Here is a 25,593-nt window from a genome sequence, read left to right on the forward strand (position 1 = left end):
CATTTATGTGTCCCGTTCTTAAGTTTCATTAACACGCAGCAGCGTCTACTGTCACTATCATTCAATGTGTCACAATTTACATGTGATAAGTTTTACCTGATTAGCAAAATGCTCCCCCTTGTAAACACAGGCGCTCACAGTAAATTCCTTCCACAAGATTGTTATCGGCTTAAAACTTAAAGAAAAACAAAAAGGAAAGGAAGGGGGTGGGGGTGGAGGAACAGAGGAAACTGGCCACCGCGAAGGCAGATACTAAGGGTTAAAAGTTAGGAGGATCAGGATCGGACCTTTACAGAAACCTGAACAAGGCGTCTGGGGCCAAGCAAACCTCCACCCTTTTTTTTTTTTTGGCCTCGATAGAGGTGACGACCCCAGCCTCCCTCCTCACGTCCTCCGCCTTTGGAACGAACTAGGGGAGCTCACGTTAGTGGCAGCCAAGGCGAGGGGCCGGCCTTGCCAAGCTTAAAGAAGGAGGAGGAGAGAAAAGCAAGGATCCCCCACCCACTCCCGGGCGGAGGGGGCGGGCGGAGCGCGTCCCGGCCGGCCGAGCGGTGTCTTCCACTCTGCATCTCTCCGGCAGCGGGAGGAAAGGATGCTGGTCCGCAGGGGCGCGCGCGCGGGGCCCGGGATGCCGCGGGGCTGGACCGCGCTCTGCTTGCTAAGTTTGCTGCGTGAGTATCGCCCGCGCGCTGCACCCACCTGCCTTTGGCCTTGGGGAGGGTCGGGCACTAGGCGAGGCTGAGCGGCCAGCAGAGCTGCGCGGAGCAGGGACCCCTGCCCCACCCACGCTCTGCCGCCCACTGCTGCTCCAGCCCCAGCCAGCGCGCCTCACCTGGGAACGGTGGCGGTGGGAGGCGAAGCCACCCCGGCAGGAGTGTGAATTAGCCGAGGTGTGTGAGTCGGAACAAAACGGCTGGCTGAAGTGGACTAAAATAAAGCGAGCTGGAGATGCCAGGGTCTCTGCCTTGCCAAAGGTGCAGAACGCAAAGGTGAAGCCAGAACCAGGGGAGTAGCAGGAAAGTTTTAGAGTTGTCGGTTGATTCAGAACGCAGTGATCTGAAGCGGGATGCCAGGAAAGGCCCAGGCGCCCACCGTTCACCAGGATCGGGGAGCCACTAAGGAATTCAGGGAAAGGCAAACGGGGGTGAGGCGCGGAGTCCAACGCCCAAGAGGCCGGGATTGGAAGGCCGAGTTAGGTGAGCGGAGGAGTTTGGAATGAAGAAGAAAAAAAAAATCTTGTACACAGGATTACAAAGCTAAATTAAAATTGCCCCTGCAGATACCACAGGGATCCCACTGGAGGGGAGGGGATAGGTTGATCATCCGCCCCCGCCCCCTGCGTCCCAATGATCACCACGCCTCACCCCTGCACAAACTTACACTTCTTACATTTTGGACTTTTCTTGCTCTGTTCCCCTCCAAATTCTAAAGCTGGTGGACAGGCCAGGACAGTTCCAGCTCACCCACGCTTCCTCTTCTTAAGCCCTTGCTCTCACCTTGGCAAAAAGTAAATAGCACTCAATAACTATACTTAATTGCTTTCATTGGAGGATAACATTCTTCATCTCATCTCAGTTACTGAGAGGTTTTAAACTTAAGAAATTGTTCTCCATTTTGCTTCTAGCTCTAGGGCTCCTCCCTACTCAGTGCATCCTACACCACGGCTCTGCAGTGACCTGGACCTGACTGCTAGGCATCTCTACCCAGTTGGAGAGAGCTGGCTATGGCTGGAGGAAGCAGAGCTAGGTTCTCCATTGACCTGTTTGGCAGCCCTGGGCATGCCCTCTTGGGCAGGGGTAAAGTAGTTGCTGAGGGCTAGAACCCCTGAAATGGGTGCTAGACTTTGCCCTCATAGCAAAGTGGCTCCTGGTTCCATCAGATGTTCTGCTCTTTGACCTGGGTCTGGGCTGAGTGAGGGCCCACCCTTTTCTTATTTCCTCAGCTGGCCAGTATCAGTCTTGTCTTGGCCTGCAGCGATGTGGGTGGGAAAGCAACACAACTTCTTCAAAACTTTGGGCAGCTAGGCTGAGAATTTCAGGGTTTCAGCTTTGGGTCCCTATTTCCCACCTTGTTAGACTACTTGGGCCAGTTGTAACTACATGCCTCCCCCAAGAGCTATCTAGGATTCCGTTGAGATGTCTTTTGGTTTTTTAATAGTAGGAGTTGTTTTCTGACCTGGGATCCACCATGGGATTAATGAAATGAGTGACTATGCCTTGAAATGCTATCAATGAACTATTGCAAATATTTGGTGTGATTATTACTGGGAAATTTAGTAGAAGGGGTCTGTTTTCTTATCACTACCCCAACAAAGAGCTTGTTCTGGAGAGGTCTCTTTTCTATCTCTGTGAGAAGTTGGCATGACACAGGTTCAGAGCCTACCACCAGTGGGCTCTTTGGTAAGCATGGGGTAGATAGAAGACCAGAGTCAGGGTGGGGGCTGAGGACCACCAGGCAGCACTGCCTCACCACCAGCTAACCAGAGGAACGCCTTTCAGGTAATTAGGGAGTCCCTTTTATCAGGTTCAGGTTATCTTTTCTCCAAGGCCTCTCTGTCCCCTCATCCTAACAACATCCCCTGGTCCTGCCTGGTCACATTCCTTTTCTTCCTTTGGGTCTTTCATGCCTGCTGACCCCACACCCATATCCTGCCTGGGGCTACGTGTAAGAGGGGAAAAAGAAAAGGGAAAAGAATTTTATCAGATATTTTCCAGAGGGGAGAGGACTCCACCCTTTGACTCTCTGCCACATGGTGAGGAGGAGGAGGAGCAGCAGCCTTGGGGACCTCTGACTAATCCAGTGGTCCCCAGTGTTCCCTGTTGTAGGGCCAACCCAGCTGGCACAACCTTTGTAAACGCACGTCTTCAGCAGCATTCCTGTTTGGCTGATAAAGAGACTGGGGCCTCGGCTTCTTTTTCTTATCCCTTTGGCTCCACCTCCTGGGCCTCCTCATTCATTTGTCCTCGTCCCCTTCCTTTCCTGAGTCTTTGTCTCCAAAAGCTGAGGGCAAGAAGTGCCAAACTCTAGCAGATAAACTCAGGCACAGAGTCCTAGAAAAACAAATTAAAAAGAGGAACAAATTCTACTTCTTAAGTCTCATTGCCTGATTTCCTTCAGACTCTGGGCGGGGAGGCCTGGGAGGCCTTATTTTCAGAGCTGGGTGATTTCCCCAGCTCCTCACTCAGGGTCTTGGGCCTCCTGCTCTCATTGACTTTGGTTCATGGAACTAATTGTCCTGCCCTGTGGCGAACTAAAAATCTGAAGATAGGGAAAAAGAGCAAAGGCACCACCCACCAAAAGAAAATTCTCACAGTCTCTGGGGCAGAATTTCCATGTTTTGGGAGACTTGTGATTTCTCTAATGAGAACATTTCCTCTCTTCAGAGCTGGGAAATGAAAACACATTCTCTACACTACTTAGTCTCAAAGGTCCTGACTGTGTGCTACAAGGAGAAAGACGAATGCGTGGAGGGAAGATGGAGATTCAAACATGTAAGGAGGCATGGCAAGGTGTACTTCCCTGGACCTGTACTCTGAACTCAGGCAGGGAATGAATCACTTCCCTTTGGAGGCAAAGGAAAAGGTCTTATTGGGTTAATTGGGAAGTTGCTCCTTCCTGATTCGGAAAAAAATAATAAAATAAAAATTGATGCTTCTTAGGGAAGCGCGGCATCTTTAGCTAGCTTTGCTCTGTTGCTTAAGAAAATGTGTTAATGGGTTTTGGGTGAGAAAGCCTAGAACCCTGGGCAAACTCTGGATATGCAAAGACAAGAGCCAGAACTGATAAAGGAACCTTGTGTTTGGGTTGGCTAACCAGCTATAGAGCCCAGGAAGAGGATAGAGAGCAGGGAGAGGCACCTGCAGTGAGCAGAGGAACAGTGGTGGGTTCAGAGTAGAAAGAGTGGTCAAGGAGATTCTTTAATATGGATTTATTTATTAGCACAATAATGACTAATAGTTTAAAGTCATGCTCTTATCTCTTCTGGGCTGCATTGTAATCTCACTTCATGCTCAGTGAAAATTGCCTACACACCCTAGACTTATATGTGTGGTTCTCTGGGAAGACTAAAGGACAGAGTGTTTGGCTAGCTGACAGTGCAGTAGTCACGGCACAGAGTCACAGAGGAGAGGGAGGCGTGGAGCTGCCATCCAGGACTCAACAGCGCTAGGAAAATTGAGGTAGAGGCCAACAGGAGAAATATGGCCCCCTCAGCATCCTGGGGTTCCATAGTAAGTGGGAGGGGTCAAGACAAGCTATTTGGCTGTCGAAGGGAAATCTCAGTATACTGGAAACATTCAGGCCACGGGCACCTGTTTACACTCACACCTCAGTTTAGCCTTTGTTCTAGTCCCAAACTCACGGCAGGTCACAGGGATGGAAAGACTCCTAACAAGGATGCTTCCCGAATGCTTCCAGGGAATATGGGTGGCTCACCTATCTCCTAAAGTAATTCATCCCACTTTTAAAAATAACTACATGAAGTCCTTTTCTTGTGTTGCTGTGAAATTAACCTTCCTGTCACTTCTAATCGTTGTCCTAGTCTTTGTATTGTCTCAATTTGCTTAGTCTGGTCCTAAAGATTTTTCTAGTTGGCCCGCTAGTTTACAAATTCCTTGAGGGATTTGTTTAAATTGCAGTGCCCCCAATGCCTAAGGGAAGAAAAGAATCAAAATGACTCTTATTTTTGTACTCTCTACAGGACTGAGCAAATTGCATGTGCTTAGGGGGAAAATGCATATACTGTGTAAGCAAGATGAATCTCTTAAGAGTTGTTTCTTCTACTCAGATTCTCCTTTCTCCGATCAACGGTCAGCAAACTTTTCCTATTGTGACACTATAAAGGGCCAAATAGTAAATATTTTATGTGTTGGGGGCCATATATAGTTACAGATGCATATTCTATCTACTTTGTCTTATTCTTGACACTTAAAAAAATATAAAAGCCATGCTTGACAGCCTGGCCATACAAAATCAGCCCCTGGGTGAGATTTGTTCCACTAGCCATTGTGGCTAACTCCTGTCTAGAGGAAGTACCATTAGGACCTCTGCAATGTGAGCTCTCCTATTCCTGATTATCTTTGCTTGGACATGCTGTAATTTTGTGAGTTCCCTCTTAAAACACAGCATCAGAGCGAGAGCCCTCTACCTGGAGGTGGTTGGTCTGAGTATGTCTGACACAGTGTTCTTCAGTCCTACTGTTATCCTGATATCCCATGATTGTGGCTTCTGTGAAACACACAAGTATATGAATGGTCCTGACACTCAAGAAATTTATAATCTCACTGAGGCGACAGTTAGACCTATCCTGAGGAAACAGCTTATGTGAGTTTGTACCAGATGAGTGATAGAGATAAGTCTTCAGGTCTCCAGGAAACAGAAGGAAGGGGCCTGCCCTATCTAACTGTAGCCACTGGGTTTTGAGTAGTTACCAGGCAGGCTAACTGCCTGGCATGTCCTAATCGCCTTTGTTCCTCAAAACAATCAGGAGGTGAGGTCTGCTTTTATGCCCATTTTCCCCTGAGAGGTTTAGAGAGAGCTGAAGTTGCTTTCCAGGACCACACAGCTAGAGCATGGGAGGGAGACATCTGAACTTGGTTTTTTTGCTGGTCTGTCTGCAGAACCTGGGCTTTTTGTTTTTGGGGGTTCTGCCTTCCCATCAATGAGGCTGTGGGCTCCAGTGTCTCACCTCCTGAGGTGAGGGCCCTTCTGCCTAAAATATCTAAGAACTTGGAATAGTGCTGGTCTGGGTTAGATGCTGGCATTTGAATGGATGGATAGATTGGCTAGGAGATCAAGAAACAGCATCAATAAAAAACCAAAACTAAGAACTTCTGTAAAAAATAAGACCCAGTGTAGAAAAATTCAGCCTCTTAGAGTATGGGAATTTGGTTATCGAGGTAATAACTTACTGAATCTGTTACAATTTGTATATCCTCTTTGAAGACCCAAAGAATTTTGAACTTATAAATTATACCTGGAAATCTTTTCAAAATATTACTTCTGCTTCTTTAACGCACACGCACGCACGTGTGCACACATGCACAGAGCTCAACTTTCATGACAGATTATCATGAAAATACTGTGGCTGTCTTGCAACTTAGTGACATCATTAATGTTTGTTAAGGTGTATATATCTTTTTACTCTGACCATAAACGACTCCAGAGATATAGGCTTCGTATTCAAATCTGTTCTTTCATTTATCTCAGTTTCTTAGTTTTCAGCTGTTGCTACTCATTTTTTTTCCTCCAATTTTCCACTTTGGCTGGGATATCAAGATAACCAGGCTTATTAGAATTGTACAAACAAGAATAATTGCCTCTGAAGAAGTACCTGTAGGTTCAACATGTGAATTTTACTCCATAAATTTTGCCTGGGACACCTATTTATCTTAGAATCCTTATTTGCTAACATACTGGTCTATTTTTTCTCCCTTGCTCCAAGTTCCTGGGTCAAGAACATATAGCGAGGGAACATAGTTAGGGTCAAAGGTCAAAATGGAGTCCTTCCAGTGACAGTAAGAATGGACCAATGAATAAACAACAGAAGGCAGCCTTCCTTGCAGCTCTTAAGTTATCCTACAGCTCTTTCTAGTGGTAAGGGTGAGGGTAAGGATTGTTCTTTCTGTCTTTCAGGGAACGGAATGGAATTTCACTGATGGTGTTTCAGCATCTGAAAGGCTCTTGCTGACTATAGGCTGCTTTTACTCCCCTACAGAGTTAGGGTCAGAGATGATATAAAGAAAGGGCAGTGTTTGATGGTTTATAGGCCATGGAGGTATATGGGAAGAGAGGATAAAAAGAGACCTGTGGTAAGTCTTTACTCTTAGGATGGCATTCCTCTAGGAATGCTCCATCTCTGCAAAGGGAGCCCTGGAAGCTCCCAGGGCCCAGGCCATGGAGTCCCCTTGCTCTGAGCCACTTCACTCATGGCTAATGGCTTAATCTTGTCTTTCTGCACTTCATTTTTGCTCTGTTTTCTCCAGTGTCTCAGAAGCTTCTCTGTTCACCCTAGGCTCAGAACAGTGAATCTGAAGTTGGGTTGCCCTTCTTGGTAGACAGATCCTGCTGCCTGGACCTTGGTGCTTGGCTAAACAGTGGGAGGGAGAGGCTGCTGTAGCTGGGAGTCTGTCCACATCTAGTCAGTAGCTGGCCTGGATACAGTGTTGCTTCACTCTTTTGGAACAGGCACCTCTGTCCTCAGAACTAGCAGTAGGTTTCTCTTCACATCTGGAAAAGTTCAGAAGTGTTTGTCTGGGTGAAGGAGCCCCTTGGGGGAGGGGATTCAAAAGCATGACATCATTTCGGCCAGGCCCAGCTTCTTTTCGAGAGGGAAAAGGGATAGGCCAGACTGGACCAGATGGGATTCCCAGGATTTGACCCAGTCCAACAGAACAGGGAGGCTGTCACAGGGGAGGAATTACAGGGGTGTCTTGGAATAGTGTCTTGAGAGTAGTGTCCTCATTACCATCATCTGCCCCTATAATGGATACATATCTTAGGGTCAGATTGGTTCAGGGTCCTATTTAAAGAAGGAAGTTTGGGTTCAAAACCTATTTTATTTTGATCAAGCTACCTTCACATGTGAATCCACATATCCTTTTGTCTCCAGAGGTTTGGAGGATGCATTCAGATGTTTAGAAGCTTAAACCCAACCCTGGCCACTTTGCTGCACCTACTCAGGAGTTGATTAAACTTCAGTGTCCATTGCTACTTGCAGGGGTTTTCTAGGTTATTCAACTCTAGGAAGGAGAGATAATACCTTCTTCCCGCAGCTTACATGATGCATAATGTTAGGATTTGATAATTGCACTCACCATGACTATCAGTCTGCTTACAGCACATTGTAGAGGAAGGTGGAAGGAAAAGGTGGGAGAATGAGACCATTGCCATCACCCTTAGGGGATGCATTCTTGGCCTCAGGCTAACTGACTTGAAGTGAAAAGTCTGACTTCCCTCTGGATGCTGAGGGAAATAAGAGGTTTCATTTCTACATTATTGTTTACCTTGGAAACTTCTGAAAGTACAGTCTTAGCTCTCAACCAGGAACATTTAGACAACCTTTAGAGTATCCTTTCTTTGTAGATGGTACTCCAGGTGTGAACTCTGGATACCAAGCCTACCCTTAATGTTGATAGGATCCAAGGCCAGGGTACAACAGGGACCCACATCCTGTATGTCTAAATATTTCACAGTTATAAAACAGGCCAAGTCACTATTCACAATAGCCAAGTTATGGAAACAGCCAAGATGCCCCACCACCAATGAATGGATTAAGAAAATGTGGTATCTACACACAATGGAATTTTATGCAGCCATGAAGAAGAACGAAATGTTATCATTCGCTGGTAAATGGATGGAATTGGAGAACCTCATTCTGAGTGAGGTTAGCCTGGCCCAAAAGACCAAAAATCGTATGTTCTCCCTCATATGTGGACACTAGATCAAGGGCAAACACAACAATGGGATTGGACTTTGAGCACATGATAAAAGCGAGAGCACACAAGGGAGGGGTGAGGATAGGTAAGACACCTAAAAAATTAGCTAGCATTTGTTGCCCTTAACGCAGAGAAACTAAAGCAGATACCTTAAAAGCAACTGAGGCCAATAGGAGAAGGGGACCAGGAACTAGAGAAAAGGTTAGATCAAAAAGAATTAACCTAGAATGTAACACATGTGCACAGGAAATTAATGTGAGTCAACTCCCTGTATAGCTATCCTTATCTCAACCAGCAAAAACCCTTGTTCCTTCCTATTATGGCTTATACTCTCTCTTCAACAAAATTAGAAATAAGGGCAAAATAGTTTCTGCTGGGTATTGAGGGGGGGAAGAGGGAGAGGGTGGAGTGGGTGGTAAAGGAGGGGGTGGGGGCAGGGGGGAGAAATGACCCAAGCCTTGTATGCACATACAAATAATAAAATAAAAATAAATAAATAAATAAATAAATAAAACAGGCCAAGTAACTGAAAAACGAAACATCTTCTAGCTTCGTATCTTGACATACATAATGCCTTCATGGCCATCTGTTAGACTGTCTTTGAATTTGGGACTCTCACACTCTTAGAAATCAGTGCACGATGTGGCTGATGAGGAAGACATGGACCCTGGCCCCAGCCTAACTCCTTTCTCTTCCCTCTACCCATGACTCTGGCTACACCATGGGGATTCTATATGCATGCATGGACACCTGAGTGCTAGCCCTCTTTTCTCCCTGCAGGCAGCCATCCCTTAGCCACCTCTGAGTCTTGGGGTATACACCTTCATCCTTGGAAGGATGAGCTGGAAAGAAAGGTCCATGCAGGTCCTTGATGTGAAAAGAGAGCCATTTGAGCGAGAAGTTCTAAGACTTCGGGTCCTCAAAATGTAATCTGGGAGAGAGGGCACATCTTGATTGGTTCTTACAGGAGAGACATTTTATTATAGTAATTTACCATTTTTTAGCTAGATGTTCTCTCATTGATTGTCCCAACAATCCACATAAGATAGACAAAAAAGACCCTTACTTACATGAACTAAATTACATAGTTACTGGCAGAACCAGATGAAGTTCTCTTTCTTCCCGCCACATTTGATGAGAAACCAGGCTTTGTGCTCTCTCTCTAGTCTGTCTGTGGCTTTCCTATCTCAGAATCTCCTAAGAGAATCTCAGAGTCACTTTGCTGCACTTGAGGAAAGGAGGATGGGCTTGGTCTTGAGGGAGAGGATGAGGAGAGGAGAGTTTGGGGATTAAGAAGACCGACAAGGACAGAAGACTTCTCAAGGGATTGGATAGAGAGAGCATGAATCTAGTGATTACTCCAAAAGTTAGTATGTAGGATGGAGGGTGACCAAAAAGAGAAGGCTATATCAAAAGAGAAGTGGGAACGTGCCCTTTCTCCCATTTTCAATCTTTGCAATATCTATACAGGTGTAATTTTCATATTTTAGGATCTTACTAAACACATTGTGGACATTGCTTCATATTTCCATGCTGCTACAGTTTTCATAAATTACTTGAGATGATTATGTTATATTAAGTGCATATGCCATTTAGTTTATTAAAATTTATTTTGTAGTCTGCAACTTTCCCTTCATAAATAAATAAAACAATGCACTTATGCACTTAGAAATTTTTTATTTTTATATTTCCTTACAGAAAATCTAGTAGTAGGAAATTAGTCCACTGTCCCGGAAGATATTCTTTTGGTGCTACTGGAGTTTGAACTTGGCCTCACACTTGCTAGGCAGCTTCTCTATCACTTGTGCCATGTTTTCAGTCCTTTTTGCTTTAATTATTTTTCAGATAAGAGTTCCTTGATTCCCCTTCCCCCCATGGCTGGGATCACAAGTGTGTGCCACCATGCCTGGCTTGTTTGTTGAGATCACACTAATTTTTTGCCCAGTTTGGTCTGGAACCCCCAATCTCCACCTCCTGAGTAGCTAGGATTACAAGCATGCATCACCACACATGGTAAGAGAGGATATTACGATGGCTGCCGCACTGCCAGGAAAGCAGGGAATGTTCTGACAGACTCCACGTGAAGACAGGAAATTGAATCAAGTGATGTCATGCAACTCCAGGAAGTGTCTAGGTTCTGACTTGTCCTCCTTGTTCCCTGTAGCCTCTGGGTTCACAAATGTGGACAATTCTACTGCTGTGACCACAAAGTCATCCACCGTGGGAATATTTTCAACTGTTTCTACAAATGTATCCAAGGAGGAAATTACAACACCAACTACCCCTGGAAGCACTAGTCCCCAATCTGTCTCTCGGGACTGGAATGGGACCACACCAGCCGTCTCAGGTAAAGAGAGATGCTCAGGTTCAAGGGAGATGCAGCTGGTGCATGAATAAAATGTTCAGAATTGCTGGCACTGCTCCCCCACACCCCACAGATGGAGCCACACATCCCCCTGCAGTAGGGCCTTGTGATCATGCTTGGGTACCCTGAAGTAACATCTAGGTGATTCTTACGGTGATGAGTTTCTGAGGCCAAGCCGACCCCGAGCACTAGTGCTCCCTGTACCCCTCCCCTCATGCTGAGTTCAGCTGATAACAAATCAGATGAGGCTTCCAGTGGGGTCTCTGATCTCTTCTAAATGAAGAAAGATGGCTTCAGGACTTTTGTTTCTCAAGGGTAGACCGGCGTCTAGTTGACTTTCAGAATCCAGAGGGCACCTTGAATGCATTTTCTTTTATTTTTTATATGTTTATTTTTTTGTTGGCACTGGGGTTTGAACTCAGGGCCTCACACTTGCTAGGCAGGCAATCTTACTGCCTAAGGCACTCCGCCAACCCTTGCTCGTGATTTTGTCTTTTTTGAGATAGGGTTTCTCAACTGTTTGCTCGGGCTGGCTTCCAACCATGATCCTCCTGATCTCTGCCTCCTGAGTAGCTAGGATTACAGGTGTGAGCCTCCGCCACGTGGCTTCAACAGCTGTTGGCTGTGGTTCCAACAGCTGGCTTGAAATGACATCAAGTAACTGTTATCTCCCCCAGCTCCCATTTCTATGTAGAAGTCCTTGACCATGTCCTGAACTGAGATTGTGTGTGTGTGTATCTGTATGTGTGCCGTATACACCTATGCTTTGGTCTTTTCCAGAGACTACTGTCAACTTCACATCTAACTCTGGGATCCCTCCAGTCTCTGTGACCACAGACTCTTCTGTCCAATCAAAGACCTCTTCGGCCTTCACAGTGGCCACCACCCTAGCCAACAATTCAATTTCAGAGATGACCTTGAAGCCCAGCGTGCCACCTGTAAATGTTTCAGATTACTCAATCAATAGCACCACCGTAGTGATGACATCACCCCCTGAACTTTATCCACCATCTTCTCTTGCCCCAAGTTCCATCAAGGTGGGTGAGTTGCACCAAAAATGGCAGATGCCCCTCACTTCATAAGTATGCAAGCAATCTGTCTCTCTTCCCCTCCATCTCTCCTCAATACCTGCCAATGAGATTTGTGTCATGTGGGAACCAACATGGAAATATGTACTTAAATATTGCTGGGAGAGTTAGAAAGAGGACAGAGCTGGGTAGCAAGGCTTTGGGTATTGCTTTCTTGGTGGGGGTGAAGTGGAGTGGCAGTTAAGAAGTAAAAGAGATTCTCAGGAATCCATACATTCCTCTGTGGTTCCTTATAGTATCCATGGATACAGTATTGACCAGGGCGACATTTCCTTTTGGGAACATTTATAATCCATCTCTAGTTATTGGGCTGCTTCTCATAACATGTTTAAGGCAAATAGTAAATAGTGTTTTCTTTACATGAGAGAGTTTGGTGTTTGTGCCAGACAGAGTGGCAGTGAGGACTTCACTGGCAGAGGTGAGAACTGGGCACACAGGGATTGTGAGCTCAGCTTGCCCTTCTCGGACTCGAGGCCTGTGGCTGTCAACAGCTTTCAGCATGAAGGGCAGAAAATATGAGGGCGTGGAGCCTAAGGGCAGGCATGAGGGACCTACCTGTTGGGTTTCTGTTTCTAAAGAGCCAGCATAGGAATCTGGAGAGTCTTAGGGGCCAGGAGGAAAACAGATGTCACCAGATCTGCCTGGCTGCCTCATTATCTTTTTGCATATATGGCCTTCCAGAAAGTGTGAACTGATTGCAGCCCAAATGGGAAAAGATCTTCCCATCTCCCATTTCTGCATCATCTAAGCCAATGTTTTTCCAAAATAGCTATGTGCCTGCAAGTCCAGGCTGGTAAGAAAAGGTTTAATTACCTGATGGGGAAAGTGTGTGAGGTGGAAAAAGACAGTAGAACTATGTGCTGAGTATCCTTTATAGAAAATGCTTCAGACCAGAAGTGTTTTGGAATTTGAATTTTTTTTTTTTAATTTTGGAATATTTGCATATACATAGTGAGGTATCTTGGAGATGAGACCCAAGTCAAAACATAAAATTCGTCTGTGTTTCAAGTACACCTTATGCACATAACCTGAAGGCAGTTTAACACAGTATTTTTCAGTAATTTTGTGCACAAAATAAAAGTTTGTAGTGTGAAATTTTTTCCTTATGGTATCACGTGAGCACTCAAGAAGTGTTAGATTTTGGAGTATTTCAGCATTTGGATTTTTAGTCCTCTGGCAGATTTAAAAATTTCCTTTTTCCTAAAATCTTTTAAGAGAGTACTTCACAGAAATCAAGGTGGAAAAATGGTGGGGAAGGAATGAGGGGCACAGATATGTATTTACTTTGTTTTTGTTTTAATACAGGGAGAAATCAAATGCTCAGGAATCAGAGAAGTGAGACTTTCTCAGGGCATCTGCCTGGACCTCAACGACACCTCCAGCTGTGTAAGTCCACCCTACCCCCTCTGTTCCTCCCCTGCCTCCCCACAAACCTTCCAGCACCCTTAAGCCCATCTTGGATTGGGCTGCACTTTGGTTAAGGGCCTGGGAGTTGAGCCGGGTCAGGCTACTTCTGATATTGACTTTGGGTTTAGGGAGTAAGAGGCCCCATCTGGTGGGCAAAAAAGGCAAAACCAATTTTAATTAAATTTTATTGTTACTTGACAGATTTAAGTTTGTTTTCATGTTCAGAAAGTCCTTCTCACTATCCAGATGTAAACTAAAATGTAAGGTCGTGTGTTGTTATTACCGACATAAAACTCTTTATACAGTTATTATGTTGTGCTGCTGTATTTTCTGTATAAATATTTTTCCCAACATTTATTAATCACCTGCTTTGGAATACTTTTTTATATGACTTGGGCATATTCAGAGGTATTTTATTTGTTCAAATTGATTATGCTTTTGTCCACTTTTAATTTTTAACTTTCTTGTGCTTTTACGTTGCAGTGTTTTTAATATCCAGTCAGACAAGTCTTTCTTCATTATAATGCTATTTGAATAATTTATAATTATTCAAAATAATGCTATAAAAGGCATTATTTTTCATTTTTTCCACCTTCTTTGTACTTCTCAGTATTTTGTTTTGGTTAAAAAAATTTTTCTCCCTATGGGCTCTTTGTTGGTGTGTTCTTTTCTTGCTTTCTTGCTGGGAATTGAACCCAGGACCTCTTCACACGTGCTGGGCAAGCATTCTACCTCTGAACCACATCTTTTCCCCTATAGTTTTGCTGGATTTTTAAAAGATTGTTTATAACACAGATATCCCACTTATATTCTAATTGATCATTGCTGAGATGTTAGAAAGTTGATGGAATTTTTGCTTTTTTTGGGGGTGCTGGGGTTTGAACTCGGGGCCTCACTTTTGCTAGGCAGGCACTCTACCACTTGAACCACTCCACCAGCCCTGTTAATAGAGTTTTGAATAATTATGTTGGGTTGCTCATTTTTTGAATTTGTTTATTAATTCCAAGAGCTTCTCAGTTGGTTCTTTTCATTTTTAAGGTAAATTATCTACCACAATCTGTAATTTCTTTCTTGTTCTTTTTAGTAGTCATGCCTCTTCTTTCAGTTTCTTGTTACTGCATTGGTAACAACGTATATGGTGTACCTATGAATTTTTAATGATGATAGGAGTATTTTCATTGCTTTGTTTCAGTAAATCCAATATCCTGACAGTAATGAGGCTCTGGAGGAAGGATGGGGTGAAGAAAAGAACAGTATTTACTTTTACAAGAAGAACATTTTCTTAGAAATTGAGAATCTACTCATATAGGTGACATGTAGCATGCATAGATTAGAAAGCTAGTTTGTAGAGGGCATAACTAGTTGGCCATTCCAACTACTGATATCTTACCTCCAGCCATCAGTTGGGTCTCTATCACTTACATATCTTTAAAAATTATACCTAGCAGACTCATTTAACTTCCAGCATTTAGAAACAGAACTCATGAAGGTACAAGTTTGCAGAATGGAATAACTCAATGCAGTTTTCAAAACAGTTAAGTTAAACATGAGTAGACAGTGTACAAGCAACACCCAGTGTGTTGTTGATGCTGATTTTCAACCTTACTCATTAGGAAAAAAAAATTGTCAAATCCTTTGTTAATGATAATTAAGGAAAATGGCCATCTCCTTCCCCCCAACCCCCATGATCTTGGTCAAGCATTTATTTTCCTGGGCATCACACAGGTCTGGGTCAGAATTGTAATACTTTGTGCCTGGGATCTAGAGCTAAGAGCAGCTCTATGTGTCTGTCTGCTGCTGCTCCTCAAAATTCACATTTGACCTTGTCATTGTCTAAGATAAGGGCTTCTCCAGAAATAACTCCTCTTTCTCACTATGCTGTCTTTTCTTGCTGTGGGCTTTGCCATGGATCTGTTTTGTGCCACAGCTGAGGTCTATGCATGTTCCTCTGAGATTTGGGGAGGATCTGTGGGTGGTAATTTAGAAAGAGAGCAGCTCCCCGGATGTCCTAAGCTAGGAAAGGCTTCTTTACCACCTACGAGAACCATGGGGGTGGCAGCACACGTACAGTACTGTTGTTCTTCAGAGATTTCCTCCCTTGTCTATTCCCTTCATGAGGGTGCCTCCCCAGTCCCCAAGTAGCAATGCCTTCTACTGTGCTCCAGGCTAATTCTTCCTCAGTCAGCAATCCTGGATCCAGAATCTGTAGCCATAGCTCCCAATGGCATCCCAGATCCCCTGCGTGGGTCCTCCTCCCTGCTTGTCTGATAACTAGGTTGGTGCAAAGGCTGTGAGAGGTACAATGCCTCTTCATTTGCCTTAGGCTGCAGTTACACTTTTGATGTCAGGGGACCTTAAGGTGTTGGTTCTACTGGTGGGAGACTCGGGCCCTCCCACAGCCCAATGAGGAGCATGAGGGATTTATTTTCCTCTACTTAGTTTTCCCTATCACATCCTACGTGCTCTTGTTATGTCGTACCCACCTGTATCCAACACTGGCCTATACTGAACTGTGTGTGCGTGGCGCATGGTTCTTGGTTCTCCATGTGCTCATTTTGCACTGGTGCATAGTGAGCACCAAGATGGCAGCTCTCCCTATGGGTTGTCAAGGCCTGTCTTCTGTCCAAGCATTGTAGACATTGACAACCCAGTTACTCTGCATTTGCTATCTATCCTTCACCTCTGGGCAGCCAGGGGAAGGGAAAGTGATGCTGCACTATTCTCAAGCACCTGTTTCCACCTCTCAGAACCCTCATTAGAGCAAGTCTTGTTGAGTATCATTCTTTCTGCTGTAGTATCCACTTAATTTAGGCTTTGTAGTTGAAGTTTCCCAAATAGTTTACTAAAATGTGAGATTATCTTCTGCTATACCCATTTGAATAGGGGAATTCACCAAAATGTTTTAAAATTGCAAAATAGACATGACATAAAATGTGTCACCTTAACTTTTTCAGGTCTGGGATTTGATCTCAGGGCACCCAACTTGCTAGGCAGGCTCTCTACCTACCATTTGAGCCACGCCCCAGCCCTTTTTTGCTTTAGTTATTTTTCAGGTACAGTCTTGTGTTTTTACCCTGAACAACCTAGATTGTGACCCTTCTATTTATGCCTTCTGCATAGCTGGGATGACAGGCTTGTGCCACCATGCCAAGCTTGTTGGTTGAGATGGAGTCTTGCCAACTTTTTCACCCAATCTCTGCTTCCTAAGTAGTTGGGATTACAGGCACTGCGCCCAGCCGCCTTAACCATTTTTAAGTGTACAATTTAGTTGTGATGGATACCTTCACACTGTTGTGAAACTGGTCTCTAGATCTGTCTACATCATCCAAACAAACAACTCCCCACTCTCCCAGACCTTGGCAACAACTGTTCTACTTTCTGTCTCTATGTACGTGGCTACTCCATATAGTGCATATGGGTAGAATCCTACAGCATTTGTCTTTTTTGTGACTGGCTTATTTCACTTAACATAGCGTCGTCAAGGTTTATCCATGCGCAGTGTATGTCATGAATCTCTTCCTTGTTAAAGCTGCATAATATTGTATATGTGTACTTCATTTTGTTTATTCTGTCATCCATTGATAGACTTTTGGGTTTTTCCTGTCCATTAGCTGTTGTAAATAATGCAGCTATGAGCATGAGTGTGCAAATATCTTTTTGACACCCTGATTTCAGTTCCTTTGGGTATGTAACCAGAAGTGGAATTACTTAGTCATATGGTAATTGTCTTTTGAGTTTTTCAGGAGCTATCACATTGTTTTGTTTATGTTGTTGTTGTGGTTTGTGGTCCTGGGGATGGAACCCAGGGCCTTGCACAGCCCAGGAGATCATTGTACCACTGAACTACACCCCCAACTCGCCAGTTTTTTATAGCGACTGCACTGTTTTCATATTTCCGTTAGTAGTGCACAAGGCTTTGGATTTCTCCACATCTTTGTTACCATTTGTTCTTTTCTGTTTTGTTTTTGTTTTTTATAGTAGCCATCCTAGTGGGTATGAGATGGTATCTCAGTGTGGTTCCAGTACACATTTTCCCTGATGATCAAAGATGTTGAAAATCACATCTTTTCATGTACTTAGAGGCCTCGTGTGTGGGTGTGTGAATGGGGATCAAAACCTCAGCCTTGTACATACTAGGCAAACACTCTACCAGTGACCTACACCTCTAGCCTTACTGGCTATTTGTGTATCTTTGGAGAAAGATACAATTGAAGTCTTTTTTCCCACAAATTTGTTTTTTAGAACCACTACATCTGTTTCGTGCCACATAGTTCATACATAGAGTTTGTATCTATTCAACTTGTAAAAGATGAATACAGTTAGATTGTTTGAGTATTTTCACAAGTTTCTATCTACTCAGCTAACTCACATTACCCTTATTCTGTCACACTGACTTACTTCATCTGAGGCAGACTGCCTCCAGCCCTTGAATCTCACATCCCCAATCCCTGCTTTCCTTGCCCAAATACTAAAGGTCAGTTTTCATGCAGAAAATTCAAGTCACAGATGAAAGATTTATGAAGGCAGTATGTCTACTGGAAAAGAGCCTGGGACATGGAGACAATCTAACTTCTTGCCCTTGGTTCCCTGCCCACTTGTAATGTGACTTGTGACAGACCCCTTTATTATTCCAATCCTTCTGTAAACATGGCTTTTACCTGCATTGTCAAACTCACATAGCAAAGAAGATAAAAGATCTTTCAAAGGGGTGGTTGGGAAGAGACAACTGATCCTAGAGTCTCAATCCGGTTTTTTACCTACATTATCAAACTCACCCAACAAAGAAGATAAAAGTTCTTTCAAAGGGGTGGCTGGGGGAAGATGACTGACCCTAGAATCCTGGCATTGGAAAGTACCCTAGAGGTCACTTGGAAAAATGCCTGCCTCTTTCCCTCCCCACCCCAATGCTTCATGTTTTTGGAAATGTTGTAATGTTTGAGGATGCTACTCTGGAAAGGCTAGATGGCTTTCTTATTTCTGCAAAGTAACATGTGTGAGCAGATGTAGTTAGGGGCTCGCAAATCTGATTCTCATGAAGCAAATGGTGAGGTTGTGGCTTCCTCCTACCCACTCTTCCATGTTTGCCCACAGCGTCTCTTGGGGGAGGATGTTTATTGCAGGCATCCGGAGAAGCATTGTGCTTTGTTCAGGATCCACCTGCTTCTCTCTGGGCCCAAACACAATTCGCTGGGGCCGTTGGATTCCAGAGTGGGAGGCTGGCCGCTGTTATTCCCTTGAATTTAGTCCAAGAAACTAAGTGAGGGGTGGAGGGACTCCGTGTAGAGGCCAACCAGTTGGGGTGTTAAGTTGAATAACAAGTCCTTGGGTTCTTTTGCTTATTTGTTTGGTACTATGATCTGTGCATTTATTCTGGGTTCAAAATTATGTAAGGTGCACCCTCACCCCCACCTATACACACACACACACACACACACACACACACACACACACACCCGTCTTGGTCTAGTCAGAAAGACTCAACTAACAAAAAGGCAGAATATGATCAAAATATGGATTCTAGATAGTATAGTATTATTGTGATTATTAGTAATAATCATAGCAGCTGCTGTTTATCTAGAGCCCTCTAGGTTGCCAATGTATTGGACATTTTTCATACATCTCTATAGTCACCATAGCAGTCCAGTTTACAGCTGAGGAAACTGATGCTCAAATGAGTTGCATGACTTACAAAGATTGTAGTAAATGACAGAGCAAAGATTAATGCTCAGTTTAATTGAAGACGTAGCAGAAGATAGGATTGACTTTCATGGAGGAGATGAGATTTGAGTTGGGGGAGGGGATGCAAAGGAGAAGGCAGTGTTCTCTGGGCTCCATGTAACTGGGGTTAAGATGGTGGTTGCTCTGACATACAGGGGCTTTCCTTATTAGCTTAAACTGCACACATTCTATCCCTTCTTCATTCCTGTTGTATGAAGCTTTTGCTAACCCCAAGCCAGATGTGTCCTCACACCCTTTTGCATGCCCTTAGCCCTTAGCCCTTTGTTTGTTTCTTTCTTATGACACTTATCATGTAAATAGTCTTTGTGGCTCAGTTTCCTCATCTACAAAATGAAGAGAATGATAGTGTCCATCTCCTAGGGTTGTGGGAGATCTAATGAGTAAGCACAGGAAAAGCTTTTAGGACAGCCAGAGCACTGTGTCTCTCTCTGTCTATGTCTCTAAGGAGACACAGTAAACATTATTTATTCATTGACATGCATACAAACTCATGAGTTTTGATCATGTGAATTCATAGATTCCCCCCTCTTGTCCCCATCCCTACCACCACACAAGATACAGAAAATACACATTTACCCTCCTCTTCCCCCACCCCCTGCCAACCCACACATACAGTGTCTTACATTCAGGGCTCAATAAATGTCAGAACTGCTGAATATTTTCAAGATGTAGCTCCTTAGCAGTGGGGAGGTAGGGGAAGACGCCATTTTGTTTGCTTGTTTTAGATCCCGCAGGAGCTCTGCCCTTCTGTCTCTTTCAGAAAGTACACATATTTCAACCAGAGACACCTCAGAAGTCCAGAGTCATCTTACTTAGTGAGGTCTTTTTTTCCCTCATCCAGAAGGCCTGCTGCTAGGAAATGTGTTTTGTCTGAGGGGAAGCATGAAAGGCTCTCCTGAGAGAACTGGTTCTAGAGAGGTCTATCCAGTTCTAGGATAGAAGACAACTGGACATGTCCAATGTGTTCAAGACTACCTATTGCAAATGCTGAGTCAGATTTCTCCAGAAGCAGAATCTTTATCCAAGGACTTAACTGGAAACCCTGCAGAACTGATCCTTTTCCTGAAGGATGAAGCAGCAGGAGTCTGAGAATTCATTTCTCTGTGACCTTGTCTTTTAGAAGATTTTTGAGGTTACTGTTGGATTCATTTCACTGTGACCTGCATTGGCCAGCCATGCTCTTCTGACCTCATCCAAGCCCAGTTATTTTCCCTTGGATCCCTCAAATTCCAGCGGGGGCCCAAAGCCAATTTTAACGTTGAAGAGCAAAGGAGTCTGGGTTTTCCTTCTTAAATTTCATCATAGGAAAGTACCTAGGCTCCTTTCCAATTGGGAGGCCCTCTGGCCTTGCCATGAGCTGCAGTTCTACCCGCAAACAGGAAGCTTTCTCCTGAACACAGGCTCAGGTCTTAGGACTGTCACACGCCCCAACAGTTTTCTCCTAACAGGAAAGTTGTAAGAGCCAGCAGGCATTTCCTTCTCTGCCATCTGCCATCCGGACAGTTTCAGTTTTGCAGGAGAACCTACTGTGTTTGGAGGCTGCTGGAACAAGTCCTGGGGGGTGGGAGAGCAATGCTTTCAAGTCATATCTTTCCTGGGACCTGGCTGTTGAAGAACAATTAGAGTTTATCTTCTGAGTCTGAATTCCCAAGTCTTATGGATCAGTCAGGAAGTTGGAGAAAGATCTATGAGCTTCCGTAAAACCGGGTTCCATGATTTGGTGGACAGGAGAGATGAAAGACGCCATTTTAGTGTGAGCAGTGCTCTTCTGAGATGCCATTGGACAGTAAAACGGAGGACAGCCTGGAGGATGCCACAGAGTATAGACTCAGATTTGCTTCCCACTCCTCACCTCCTTTGGTTTTTCTGATATCATTTGGGGACATTGCAACCTTGAAACAAATGATTTTTCTCTTATTATTGCATTATGAATATCTTTCCATTGTCGTTAATTTCTTTTGAATTCAATTTGAATAGCATGTATGTATATAAGCAATCCTTAAGATAAATTTTCCTAGGTTTGTCCTGTGATATCTTAAATATAATTAATAGGTATATGTGTTGGTATGATGAAATTTCTAATTTTCTTCTTACTGTGTTGTCGTATGTGTACAGTTTACAGTCATTTATTTTTCTGTTGGAATTTTAGAAAGAATGATTTCCTGGGGAGGGGGTAAATAGTGTGACTTTAATCGGTATTATTACCTGAGACAATGAATGCAGTTCAGGGATACTAGTAATTTTGTTTCCTGTTCCTCATTTCTGTCTTCTCAGGAGGACTTTAAGAAGGACAAAGGAGAGGACCTGATCCAAATCCTTTGTGGGAGGGAGAAGGCTGACTCTGAGGCTGGGGTCGGCGTGTGCTCTTTGCTCCTCGCCCAGTCTGAAGTTAAACCTCAGTGCATGCTATTGGTCTTGACCAACAGAACAGGTAAGGGCACACCTGTCCAGAGGGGTTGGGAGTGGATAGGGTGAGGTTTGAATATCATAAGTGGAGAGCCCACATCTTAGCTCCAGAGAGCATAGGTGCTAAGGAGAAGGATTTGGCTGAGAGGGACCCCTGGGGCTTTCAGAGCTTCTTCTAGAATAGCAGAGGAGAAAAATGAACTGGTTTAGCAACCCCTGTTTCTAATTCTAGAACTTTCCAGTAAACTCCAACTTATGGAAAAGCACCAGTCTGACCTGAGAAAGGTAAGTTCACTGAGGTGGTGGGTCTCAGAGGGAATTGTGGGTCAAGGAGTTCATGGAATAGGGAGGAAGGGATTATCCTCACTATGCCTTCCCTTCCTGCCTTTCTGGCCTTCTCTAAAAGACCACCTTTCTAAACTTGGACCAATTAAGAGATGTCAGTCTTAGTACTGTTTCAGAAATCCCCAAGGTCAATGTCCTCTTATATCTCTTCACTGTTGAGTCACACCCAGGGGTTTGGAGTGGGCTGGGCTCTTTTCCTTGAACTCCCTTTCCCCAGGTGACAGACTGACTTTTCTACATCTTCTCTTCAAGCTGGGAATCCAGGATTTCACAGAACAAGATGTTGGGAACCACCAGAGCTATTCCCGAAAGACCCTGATTGCACTGGTTACCTCGGGCATCCTGCTGGCTATCTTGGGCACCACAGGCTATTTCCTGATGAACCGCCGCAGTTGGAGCCCCACAGGAGAAAGGCTGGTCAGTTCTGGGGTCTAGGACAAAGGAAATGGAGGTAGCAGTCTTCTGGGGAAATCCATGGATGTCATGGAGTGGGAGGAGAAACACCAGAAAGGGCATTTTTATGGGCACACATGCCTGCAGACACTGTACTCATGGAAGAGTGAAAACAATATATAGTACCTGGTGGGGAGGCATACTTTCTAGCAGATGGTTCATTTCATCTGTTCATTATGCCCAGGGATAGTTTAGCTGGGTATAACCAGAATAGGCTGCCAAGTCAGCCATGCTAATTTGCAAGCATATTAAATGCCCTATGGATGCCACTTTGCTCATAAGAAGGGAACATATGGAAGAAAAATTTACTCTTGAAGTGTTTTGGATGAGGCAGAATAAGGCTGAGGTTTTACCCTTGGCCTCTGGCTGATACCTACTCTGGGGAGGTTATTCCATGCTTGGGACTGCCAGCTGTCCTGTGGGAACTGGCTTCTGAGCTGCAGTGGCATGGTGTGGTGCCTCTTCTCTGTCCTTTCTCCTCTAGGAGCTGGAACCCTGACTGCCCTTCAGGAAGCGAGGATTCTCACATTCAGCTGCACACTCCCCTCCCTTCTGCTCCCTTCCCCAGCTTCTTTTGGGCTCCCCTCACCCTCATGCAGCGCCTCACACCCCTGCTTACCAGATAATGCTACTTTATTTATACACTGTCTAGGGCGAAGACCCTTATTACACGGAGAACGGTGGAGGCCAGGGCTATAACTCAGGACCTGGGACCTCCCCTGAGGCTCAGGGAAAGGCCAGTGTGAACCGAGGGGCTCAGGAGAACGGGACCGGCCAGGCCACATCCAGAAACGGCCATTCAGCAAGACAACACGTGGTGGCTGATACAGAATTGTGACTTGGCTGGGTGGGGCAAGACTGGGCAGTGTCCAGAAAATTGGCCTCTCCCTGCCTCCGATTATGTGCTGCCTCTGTGCTGGAGGTAACAACCCTCATGTCCTACCTTTTCTCACTGTACACACCTTAGGCGCTGTTCCTGGAGTCCTCTACCTTTGAGGGAAACAGGTGAACTCCTGTCCTTTATGCATTCAGCTCCCTGAACCGAGTCTGGAATTCTTTGGATAAAGGTGTGGGATGCAGGGGAGAGGCCAAGGGAAGTTGACAACCTTGTAGCATTTGTATCCAGACTCCCTACCCCTTCTCTCCTTCCTGCCTTATTACAGGAGTCCCTAGGGGGAAAGGATGGGCTTTTCTAAGCTACAGCTTCCTCCCAGGAGGCTTTGGTTTTTACTGTTTCTTCATTATATTTTCTTTCTCTACTTTAGAGAATCCAAGGTAACTCCCTTCATTTGCTGCCTTATAATAATAAGCCAGAAAAATGTGTTGTCTTAAGTCACATCCCTTGTCTGTCCTCCAAGACACTGTGGATTTGGTCACCAGCTTCCCAGTTGTTCTCCAGTTACTTTGAGCACCGTGTGTCCCTTACATTCACTCATTCTCTCTCTCTCTCTCTCTCTCTCTCACACACACACACACACACACACACACACCCCATTGTACCAGCCAGTACAGGTTTCTGACTGAAACCTGGAACTGGGCTCCATATTTTAGAACAAACAGCTCAGTCCTGGTCTCTCAGGGGCCACATAGAAACTCTCCTTAGGTTCAAGTGGATGGGACCATGGGACCTGATCTGTAAGCTGAGCGTCTCGACCTGTGATCTTCTGAGGAATCTCCATCCATGGCTTCTTCCTCCTGCAGCTGACTCCTGGGTTGAGCTGTGGCCTCAGTCCCCCAGCAGATTACTATCTGTCTCTTCCCCACTCTGAACTCCATTACTGCTCTGCAACCCCGTGTAGTCAGAGCCCCAGAACCTCTCTCAAGGACCACAATCATCTTCTGGTGGTGTCCCAGGTCCTTTTCTGTTGTTTCTCCAGAGGGGTGAGCAGGGATCCTGGTTTCAATGACGGTTGGAAATAGAACTTTCCAGAGACGAGAGGATTGGGTGGTTGTTTTTTTTTCTAAATAAAAAGTGATATGTGAGTACTGTAATTCAAGTGATATTGAAACATCTGTTCCGTGGCTTTATCCCAGCTAAGTGTGTCTGACTGACAGAGTGGCCTCCCCATCAGATCTGGAAGAATGTGCAGCAGTGGGGTGGGAAGAGGCCAGCCAGGGAAGATACTGGACCATGTGAGGGGACACAGGTACCATACAGGATGCTGAGGACCTGTGGCTAAGTTTGCCCACCATTTCCCTCTGTGAGAGGAGGCAGGGAGGGAGGCTAGATGTTTTCCGTGGTAGGGAACCATCAGTTTCAAATGCAACAGGAACATTCAGGGTAGAGGGTGGTATTCTGGGGATTTAAGAACACCCTTCTGAGAAGAGGGACATGATAGCCACTGCATGCAAAATACACAAAAGATAAGAAAGTTGTGTTAGGCAGCTTAGTATCAGACCAGCCCTGCCCAGCTTAGAGTGCCAGTTGTAAGGGACTGTGTGGGGATGGTTCTAGAGTGCTGGCTGCCAGCTCCAAGAGGGGGCTGGCTTCCACCTCAGCATTACAACCGCCATCTGTATGCACTTACCTCCCCCTCATCTTTCAGATCTCCTCCCCCTCCCCAGGCCACAGGAAGTGGGGGAGGGTGCTGCCTGCTGGACACTGTAGCCTCAGGAAACTCTCCCAAGTGTGTCAACAGTGGCATGGAGGATTGGGGCCAAACAAAGGTTGATTCTTCATTCCTATCTCTCCAAAACCAGACCTTTCCCTCTCTGCACTCCCCTATCCCCATTTCTCTCTGGCTTTTCTCTGAGTTCTCTAACCTGAGGCTACTAGTACTTGGGAGGACAGGGCTAGAGTCCAGAGAAGGTGGTGGCTGATTTGGGGATTGGAGAAAAGGAAAGAAAAGTCCAGTTGGCTTCCATCTAGCAGCACATCTTGCCATAAGAGACCAGTTGAGGGTCTGGCCCAGTTAATGGTGGAGTGGATATAGGGTGCAGGCTCAGTGTGGAAATGGGAAGAGAAGAGACAACTGCTTCTCAGAACCATTTTATTCTGAGTTTCTGAGTGTAGGCTTTACTAGGAAGGGGTGGGGTGGAGTGGTGATCATGATTTGGATGCATGGCTTGCCCCCAAACTCATTTGCTGACTAGGAAATCAAACTTTCCCACCTTTGGCCAAAGCATCCTGGTGCTGCAATGGCTCCACCTGCTGGCTTTGCTGAGCTCCTGCTGCTCAGCCCCAGTTCAGATGACTCCATGGTAGGTTTCTCTCAGATGTTGCCCATTGCTAACAGTCTACTTATCTCGTGTGTAGAGCTCATAACCACAGAAAGACACTGATGGAGAGGACTTTAAAGATGCATTCAATTCAACTTCTTTTTTTTTCTTTATTATTGTGCTGGGTGCTGGTACA

At 45.1% G+C, this 25,593-nt stretch overlaps 1 protein-coding gene across 2 annotated transcripts; it reads left to right on the forward strand.

Annotated features, from left to right (window-relative positions):
* The first annotated feature begins 378 nt into the window (after positions 1-378).
* On the forward strand, positions 379-24,230 carry Cd34 (CD34 molecule). Of its 2 annotated transcripts, none has more exons than XM_020162303.2 (8): positions 379-671; positions 10,600-10,782; positions 11,581-11,837; positions 13,194-13,274; positions 21,309-21,465; positions 21,673-21,725; positions 22,038-22,202; positions 22,723-22,880. In XM_020162303.2, exons 1-8 carry the CDS (start codon positions 593-595, stop codon positions 22,735-22,737), a joined length of 990 nt encoding a protein of 329 aa, XP_020017892.1. In that variant the 5' UTR covers positions 379-592; the 3' UTR covers positions 22,738-22,880. The 2 variants fall into 2 exon arrangements, with proteins under 2 accessions (XP_020017892.1, XP_020017890.1); XM_020162301.2 differs by lacking the exon at positions 22,723-22,880 and adding an exon at positions 22,891-24,230 and having other exon boundaries at positions 389-671.
* Positions 24,231-25,593: the final 1,363 nt, after the last annotated feature.

This window comes from Castor canadensis, chromosome 11 (genome assembly GCF_047511655.1).
Source record: "Castor canadensis chromosome 11, mCasCan1.hap1v2, whole genome shotgun sequence".
Lineage (NCBI taxonomy): Eukaryota > Metazoa > Chordata > Mammalia > Rodentia > Castoridae > Castor > Castor canadensis.

What these genes read in the sequence shown, in the direction of transcription:
- Cd34 (XM_020162301.2), top strand. Translation starts at nt 593, where the DNA reads ATGCTGGTCCGCAGGGGCGCGCGCGCGGGGCCCGGGATGCCGCGGGGC. An exon ending in GGTCTTGACCAACAGAACAG is followed by an intron (nt 21,466 to 21,672) that starts GTAAGGGCACAC and finishes TTCTAATTCTAG; the next exon opens with AACTTTCCAGTAAACTCCAA. An exon ending in ACCAGTCTGACCTGAGAAAG is followed by an intron (nt 21,726 to 22,037) that starts GTAAGTTCACTG and finishes CTTCTCTTCAAG; the next exon opens with CTGGGAATCCAGGATTTCAC.